The 8,381-nt window shown below is 41.7% G+C and overlaps 3 protein-coding genes across 6 annotated transcripts in view; 2 read left to right on the plus strand and 1 right to left on the minus strand.

The window, feature by feature from the left end:
- parp9 (poly(ADP-ribose) polymerase family member 9) overlaps positions 1-952 on the plus strand; it is a 6,026-nt gene extending 5,074 nt beyond the window's left edge. For both annotated transcript variants that reach the window (XM_035676141.1, XM_035676142.1), the window contains exon 8: positions 57-952. In XM_035676141.1, the coding sequence (XP_035532034.1) occupies positions 57-343 (287 nt within the window). In that variant the 3' untranslated portion in view covers positions 344-952. The remainder of the gene's footprint in view (positions 1-56) is intronic.
- Positions 953-1,126: 174 nt separating this feature from the next.
- On the minus strand, positions 1,127-5,642 carry faima (Fas apoptotic inhibitory molecule a). Of its 3 annotated transcripts, none has more exons than XM_035677295.1 (5): positions 4,982-5,418; positions 4,773-4,895; positions 4,457-4,685; positions 2,981-3,030; positions 1,127-2,723 (listed from the first exon to the last, which is right to left on the minus strand). In XM_035677295.1, the coding sequence occupies exons 2-5, from the start codon at positions 4,884-4,886 to the stop codon at positions 2,574-2,576; spliced, it is 543 nt and encodes a 180-aa protein (XP_035533188.1). In that variant the 5' UTR covers positions 4,887-4,895; positions 4,982-5,418; the 3' UTR covers positions 1,127-2,573. The 3 variants fall into 3 exon arrangements, with proteins under 3 accessions (XP_035533188.1, XP_035533187.1, XP_035533186.1); XM_035677294.1 differs by lacking the exon at positions 4,982-5,418 and adding an exon at positions 5,510-5,642 and having other exon boundaries at positions 1,128-2,723; XM_035677293.1 differs by lacking the exon at positions 4,982-5,418 and adding an exon at positions 5,510-5,629 and having other exon boundaries at positions 1,128-2,723; positions 4,773-4,898.
- A 1,072-nt stretch (positions 5,643-6,714) lies between these two features.
- cxcr2 (chemokine (C-X-C motif) receptor 2) overlaps positions 6,715-8,381 on the plus strand; it is a gene marked incomplete at its 3' end in the record, with an annotated part of 4,599 nt that continues 2,932 nt past the window's right edge. Inside the window, 1 exon segment of the mRNA XM_035676796.1 lies at positions 6,715-6,810. Coding sequence (XP_035532689.1) covers positions 6,715-6,810 — 96 coding nt within the window.

Here is an 8,381-nt window from a genome sequence, read left to right on the forward strand (position 1 = left end):
AAAGATAAATAGAAACAATACAAGTATTTGTCTTGTGTATCTTCCTCTGTATACAGACCCTGCATGTGGAGAGGGCATCTACTTTGCCCGCACAGTGACAAAGGCCATGGAGGTGTGGAAGCAGCCTGACGAGTATCTGCATTTCGTTGAGGCCGAGGTGGTGACAGGAAATTCCTGCCCTGGTAAACGAGGTCTTATTTTGCCACCCGCTGTGGGGACAGACCCACAGATTCTGCATGACAGTGTGAGCGGAGGACCTGATATCTCGGTCATATTCAGTGGTTATCAAGCTCTGCCCAAGTACATTATCACCTGTAAGAGGTACCGAAGAGAATTTCCTTAAACTTTAGCAGATGCAGGAATGCTACAACAGTGCTAGAGAAAACTAAACAATTAGAGTTTGATTCTTCTGAAACAAGTTGAAGTGCATTCTTAATGAATGTATTTACTATTGGAAAGATTTGGCTGTTTGCATTACTTCTTGAAATCATATAATGTAGACCGATACCGCGTGTCATGTCACATAAATGTCAGAGGAATAACACGTGTTTAAATATTTTTCTTATTTTCTATAAATCCTTTTTATCCAGCTTACATTTCTTAGTTTTTAATTCTTTTTTTTGGATTAACATATATTTTACATAGCAGCACAATCATTTGTCTATCAATCAAACATTCTACTTTAAAAATGTACTGTGTTATAGCAACAATAGCATACCTTTAACAATATTAACCATTTTAGTGGCACATAATAGTATAAGTGCAAATATAACTAGGGCAACTTATTCTGCCAGTGATTACATTAAGTTTTATGTTGATTTCATTTAATTAAGAGGACTACAGGTTGGCACATAGGGGATGTGCATTAAAGATGATTGTAACGGAATTGATAAATGTTGACCAAATCAAATTGTGCGTGATGCTGATATAACAATAAAATGTTAAAATGTTGGTTTGTTGTATTCTTTTTTTTGTTTGAAGAATTTAAACAGTTTCTTCTGATACCTACTTTAAGTCACAACACCACTTCAGAGAATATGGAAACAGTGTGTATGATTTTTAATACTTGTGCTGCCTTGTTTACTAATAATTCATATTTGAAGATCATTTTAATGAAGCTCAACAACAAAACCGGATCATCAGATTAACATTTACCATAACAACATGTAATGTTACCGTAACAGTGAACAAAATGAAATAACTGATTCACTTAAATCATACACCGGACATATGAGACATATTTTTAATGATACAACAACACAAATGTTAGAAATCACAGTCTATTGAGCATGAAAGTTTATCTTTGACCATGGAAATTGTTTGACAAAAAAAGGTCCATTTAGTAGATTTTACTGGAGCTTTCAGCTGCATCTCTGGAGAAAGTTCACTCAGTTGTCATGGAGACCTTGAATTAAGTTTGTTTTTCTGTTGGTCAAAACACAAAACTGTTGTTCATGTAAGTGTTTTCACATACTTTTTTTTTTTTTACCAGTGCTCAAAAAATAGTAAATGCCTTGAGATGAATACATTTTCACTCTTTAATTTGCAACCAGGACTTTATAAAAATGTTTATCTTAAATTATCTTAAAATCTGGCCTTTACATAGAAAACAAGACTTATTATTTTACAGCACGACAGAACTGCACACATCTCTGAAGTCTACAAAGTATTTTTGGATATCAGCAGGGGATTCACTTCCGCTGTGTGTATGATTTCTATACAATTACTGGCAATAATGTCACATCTGTATGATTGTCTAAGAAATTGTTACTGCCGTTAAATTGTAGACAAGGATGTTTTGACACAGTCTGCTAGAAGCTAATTACATATTACTGTAAGATCAACTGGCTGAACCAACCACACAGACCATTTAACACGTCAACGTCAGACTAAACAAAGACTCCTGAGCAGTGCACGCTGGAATGAGGCTACATTCAAGGAATAATCTTGTACCCTGGTATTTGATCCTCCTACTGCGCAACATTTAAAAACATACAACAGAAGAGCAGGGGGACAAGAAGTCTGGGGTTTGTGTTATTTATAAAGTGGTTGTTTTCTACAAAATCACAATAGGTACAGAAGGTCTCTAAGAGAACACCAGCTGCTCGTGTTACGACCGCAGGGCGAAGCCAGGCTGAGATAGATACATATGGCACATCTGGACTCCAATATTGATACCAGTACTAAAATTTATAGTATTTATAATCAATATAAAGTACAAGTTTACGACTCAAAAAAGTGTTTCAATGTGAAGTTACATTTTGAGACAGTAAATCCCTTTTTCTGGCTGAAATGTATGGCTGTACCCTCTCCTCTAAAACTGCCCAGACTGCAGGTCCCGTCTTCAACTTGTACTATATTAACACAGAGCAACCTTTACAGTACCGATGTATGGCTAATATACCCTCCAGAGGATGGCCATCCAAACACTGGAGCGCATATCTTTGTCAATTGGTCCCTGACTCCCAAAAGCTTTAAATGACTTTTTTTTCTACTCTTCACAGATACCAAGAGTCACACGTACAAACGAGATCTCTGCTTTCACACAAATGTAGAAACACACACCCACACGGTCACTCTGTGCATTCAGCTATCTCTGTGCCATCCACGAGCAGCGTGTGGATGATCCCGTCTCGTCTCTTCCCGCTGCTGACGGCCTTCACGCAGCAGTTGTGGTCCGCGAGTGTGAAATGTGTTTCTGTGCCGTCGTCCACGAACTCCCCCTGCAGATGCAAACGTGTGGGAAAAGAAAGCAATCGTTTAGTTCATTATTGGTCGCTCTGGAGAAGGTCTAATATGCAAGCAAGTGTGGAAACCACAGTGTGTTTGAGGCTTTGTTAGGCCTTAGCTTTTATAATGCTGACTTTAGGACACATGCATTAACAACCTTGATAACAGAATCTACATATAACTTCTTAAATGCACTGATATGTCCTTTATTGCGTAACAAATCAGTATGAGTTACTGTTGTTATACTTACTGCAGTCTCAATCTTTTGTCCATTACACCAAACATCCATTGTGTCTTTCTCTGAAAAGAAAGTAAACAGAATCTGAATCGACTGTTGAGCAATAAACGTATGTGGTGTGACTGCCAGTTAACAGTGGCTGAACAGGTCGCAGTATGTGTACCGTCAGGTTTGAGTCCCTGTTTGTTTTCAATGCTGTTAGGCGTTGGTGTGAGAATGTTTGTGTTTATCTAGTGTGCCAGAACAAGCAAGAGAGCAATGCCCTGATTGGTATCCTTTCTGTGTCTTGAATCACTTGCAGGCTTTCTTTGACAAATAGATCAGCTAAGAATAGAAAACCCTCTTTAAACATTGAAATAGTTACAGTGAAGTATAAGGCCTACAAAAGTTGAAATGACAAAATACAAACACATAAAGAAATAAAGTAGTAAAGTATAAAATAAGAATATATTTGACTGAGGTTGTCAGAACAAGTCTTTTATTTCTTAACCGCTGTATTTAAAAACCTCCAACTGAACTAAAACAAGTAGCCTTTTACTTCTTTTGAATTTGATGTAAAATATGCTATTAATAACTTATTGACCTGCTCTTTGTTTAAGCATTGTTTGAGTCAAATAAGAAATACCTAAATAAAGTCTAAAAATAAAAAGAGGAAACATATTTGCACCGTTTAACCAAACAATTCTTCTTCTTCGTATGTTTGACTGATAACTGCAGGTCCTGGTTTTGAAATCCCACCATTATTAGAGCCGTGGTGGCGACGCATGATGAAGTAAAGATAGTATTGTGAATGTTGTGTGTTGCATATTTCTGTGTGTGTGTTGTTTCGATGATCATTTTAACTCTTGTAAACCGTCTTTGAGTACCATGAAAGATGAGACTTTTGAATGAATGAATGCTGTAGGTCTTATTGTGATTGGTTAAAGCCACCTCTTGAGGACACTTGTGAACTTACTGAGAGCTTCCAGTGAGTTGAAGTTAAAAGCAAGCAAACTTCCTCCCTTAAAACTACACGAGGGCAATATTAAACTGGTTTAATGCTTCTAATTACAACATGTTGAGAAGTTACAGCCAACAACATTTAAATTCAACCTGTGAGACTACTACTGCAGCTCACACACATATTTCCGCCTGCTCACTGAATTATTTTGATTATTTTACTGCTGAGATTTACAGATTACTGTTGCACACTGCTGTACAGTAGTCCTCGTGTGTCGCCTGATCAACTGTAAGCGGCGTACTTATAAGAAGGATTAACTCAAAGATGTCCCGATGACAGCGGTGGCTGAAGATGGCGTAGGGCTTAAAGCTGTTAAAGAGCTTAGCCTCAGCTCCAACTTTATATTAGTAGATAGTTCTGGAGGGGCAGAAATCACACAATGCGGATTTATATATGAATCCAGTGACTGGTTACATGAATGAACAAATAAACCCAACAATACCACAACATAATCAGGAGGTGAATAATATCCACACACAGAGGCTCACCCAGCACCACCCTGCAGTCAATGCCATCCAAGTTGAGAACCCAGGTGCTGGTGACCTTTGATCTGTTCTCCATGTACTTCTTCAGGCTCTTCCCATTGATCTCCAAGGTGTACTCATAGGCGAAACCACTGACTGCATCGATGTTGATGGTCGCTTTGGTGTCTGACTTGCCCACACTGAAAGTCTCCTTCCCCACAAGTTTGAACATCCAGTCCCGCCTCACTACCTCCTGCAGAGAAAGAAAAAATCACAAAGTGAGAGAAGCTGCACAAACAGGGGGTCAGGTTTTTTTTTAAAAACAACAAACGATCCGCACCTTTCCATCGACGAAGATGACCCTCTTCCCGGTGGTCGTGCCATGTTCAAACTCTATCCTGTGGACACCATCACTCAGTGCCACCTCCCACACACCAGCGAGGTCATTGGACATGTTCAGACCCTGCTGGAGACGAGCAATGAACAACAACTAGACAGCAAGTCGAGGCAAATGCATGACTGGCGTTAAACGCTAAAATATCTAATTACCTGACGTTAGTTAGTGATAAAGCAGCGTTGTCATACATTTATGTGCAGGTTTTACGCGTATCCACCTAAAGACACTGCCACCACAGTGAAGTCATTACAGTGTATAATGTTAAAACGTACACGGTTAGAAAAACACGGCTAAGGATAAATGCGGGAAGTTGGCGCTGTTTTTTGCGTTGCGACGTCCGGTGTCAGGGTTTTCCCTTTCAAAATAAGAGCAGGCAGCGTTTGAACTATTTCAGATTAAAGCGCTTAAAGCTTTACAAAACACTAAAACCAGAGTTTCTGCAATATCATACATAGATAAACATAAGGTGGGCGTTGGTCATCAAACTGCCTAAAAGTAGCTGGTTTTAAAAAAAACTACAATTTTATTTTGAAAATAAAAACGGAAGCATAACTGCGCCAGTCCCGTAAAATATCTCTCTTTTGTTAGCTCTGGCGGCTAACGATGCCTTCTTTTGCTATAAGAGGATAACCTTAGACACTAGCTAAGGGATATAACCCTCCATTATACATCGGTATTACCTTAATGATCCCGAAGCAAGCGCCCCAGCTCAGTGTTTGACAAATGACCAGCAGGCCACTTTAATGAAGTTTACTCTCGGGCAGGTTAGCTACAACAGACGAGAGCTGTGACTATGCTGTTACTATGGTAACGTGACATCCGCCTACGTACGCGCTTGGCCACGCCCACTCAGGATAAACGGTCTCATCATTGTTTTGGTTTGTTTTTCTGAGCAATTATTTGTTGATGTTCAGATAAACAGTAACCCAAGAAGTTAGGTTAACCACAACGTGTCATAATGCAGTGAAAGTTACAGTACTTCTTATGTGGGTGGGTTGTCGCAATTTCTCTGCTGCTGGTGGAAGAATGAAATAGAGAAAAGCTCTGCAGCCGACAAGGTTTCACTAACAATGACCAGCCTCAAATGGTATGAAATACGAAAAAAGTTGATTGCACATAATAAAGAACAAATGATAAACAGATGTGGTATAACTGAGGAGATGGAGGGATGAAGGGATGAAGGGATGAAGGGGTGGGGGGTCGAGGGATGGGGGTAGGGTCGAGGATGAGGGATGGAAGGAGGGTCGAGGGATGAGGGTAGGGTCGAGGGATGAAGGAGGTAGGGTCGGAGGGAGAGGGATGAGGGTAGGGTCGAGGGATGAGGGGAAAGGGTCGAAGGATGAGGGAAGGATCGAGGAATGGAGGGAAAAAAAAAAAAAAAAAAAAAAAAAGAAAAAAAAAAAAAAAAAAAAAAAAAAAAAAAAAAAAAAAAAAAAAAAGGATCGAGGAATGAGGGAAGGGAATCGAGGGAAATGGAGGTCGAGGAATGAAAGGTCGAGGAATGAAGATCAGTTGGCTGATCGATGAATGGATGGGAGAGGTTCGTGTACGGTGGTAATAGGGAAACAGAGTGGGTTGCGAGAAGCAGAGTGGGGGAGCTGTCTCTTCGTATCTCTTGCAAAAGAGCCCAAAAAAGACTTCGGATGGACTCGTAACAGTGGGCGTGGATAACGTTATGGTCGTAAACCGATGTACGTGCGATATGCTCGAGAAAGACCATCTGCGAAAGGGTTATTGGCGGATATCTGGGATTCCCTGCGTGGAGGCAGTGGATGTGTCCTGGGATGCAAGGGGAACACCCACGGAGTGTGGCTCTGGGAAAATTCCTGTGACGAAACTGATAAAGTGTGGGTACGATGATTTAACGAGGGATTGGTGAACGGGAATGAAGGCTATCGAGCAAAAGAAAAAGCCTACCAAGGGGGTTGACTATCTGGAAGGAGTCAGTAGGAGGATGGTGGCTGAAGATGTGGGGACTGGAGTAGGATCGGTTGTCGGGGAGGGCTAGTACTGTTTGTATGAAATTTATAGAACGAGGAAGCGAGAGAAGCATGTCGGCGATTGAGATTTTAATCGACCTGGGATGGCAAGGAAGAATCGGGTGATGAATTAATGCTGGGGCTGAAGCTAGGGTAAGCTTGCATGTGAACTGTGGCGTGTTAAGGCAGTGGGACTGGTCCCTGGGTTACGGTTGTCGAAATGGTGGTGGTGAATTTCTTAGACCGTTGGAGACCTGAAAGAATGACTGCTATGATTACTGAGTACGTTTGGGATGGCAGAGGAAGCAGAAGAGGGGGAATGGGAAATTCAAGCAGCCACTTGGGCTGAAAACCACCTGCCAACGATTTAGCAGCTTCAGTGGAAGGGTCCTGCATTTGTGGATAGGCTGGACGTGTTTCAGCTTAGTGGTGTGGTTGTCGTAAAAGAATAAAACACTATACGTGGGTGGGAGAATTGGTGCCATGATGCAATGCGTCGTCTGTCGTGTCATGCTCGTGGAGCGACGTGGGTTGGATTGATTCGAATGGTAGGGGAACGGTGGACTCAATGGGCCGATCGGTGAATGCGCCTCAATTTCTCTATCTGGGAATTTATCCACTATGGGCAGGGCTCGAAGGTGGCTGACAGTAAGTGGCAATGTATGAGGAATCTGGCGGTGACCTGTAAACTAGGTAAAGGACTGTATGCAAATCTTTGAATGAGGGTGTCGATCTGGGGTGGCTCTCGAGGCGGTGGCAAGGAGCGTTGATATTCAAGGATGGCGTATGCAGGCTGTGCTTGGTTGGAATATGGTGGACAGTGCGGAGGGTTCTTGCGCGTGGCCCGAAGCGGGAAAAGGAGCAGGTGGAGCAAAAACGGAACTTGAGACATGCTCTGAGGTTCTGGGATGGGGGGCAGCCGCGTCGGTGTTGGTCGATGATTCAGAGAAAAGCGAGCTGCGAGAACAACGGCAGATAGAGTTCCTGAATCTAAAAGGGCGCCTTAAGTTACCTGATTGAATTGTTGCAGGCGACGGCCGAAACGAAAGATGAATATGTTCGGACGGATGTATTGGAATAGCGAGGTCATTGCGTACGAGTTTGGTAAACTGATGTTACGATGATAACTGGAAATAACTTAGCTGTTGCAAGGATTTCCTGCTTGCCGGACAAGATGAATCGGTATTTATCGGTAATTTAACGAGAAACAGTAAGGAAAAGAAATATATTGCGTATACATTTTAAAGAAATTGCCATAAAAGATTATTTATCGTTAAATGAATATTAACAGGGAAGAGGAAAGGAGACTGGAACGAAGGGAGGACCGGGTCCCGAGGGCCAAAACGAAGATGTAAGGTTAGGACAGATGTATTGACTGGCGAGGTCTATGCGTACGGGAGTTAGAAACGAATGTCACAAATGTCAAATGAAAACTACCAACTGTTGGCAGGACTAAGAGGCGGGACTGGGTATTTGAGCTTACATTCAGGGTGCAAAGCCGAGTCCAGACATCACAATCTACAAAACACAAAAGGGAACTGGCATCTTGTGTTAGGAGGGGGGAGGGCGTGGG

The sequence above is a fragment of the Morone saxatilis genome, unplaced genomic scaffold (assembly GCF_004916995.1).
Source record: "Morone saxatilis isolate NCDOM2014 unplaced genomic scaffold, NCSU_SB_2.0 Contig5, whole genome shotgun sequence".
Classification (NCBI taxonomy): Eukaryota; Metazoa; Chordata; class Actinopteri; family Moronidae; genus Morone; species Morone saxatilis.

Excerpts from the sequence above, each read along its gene's own strand:
- faima (XM_035677295.1), bottom strand. The coding sequence starts at position 4,886 with ATGTCCAATGACCTCGCTGGTGTGTGGGAGGTGGCACTGAGTGATGGT. Across the intron at positions 4,686-4,772 it reads TCATCTTCGTCGATGGAAAG|GAGGTAGTGAGGCGGGACTG; the intron begins GTGCGGATCGTT and ends CTTTCTCTGCAG. Across the intron at positions 2,724-2,980 it reads GACAAAAGATTGAGACTGCA|GGGGAGTTCGTGGACGACGG; the intron begins GTAAGTATAACA and ends TTGCATCTGCAG.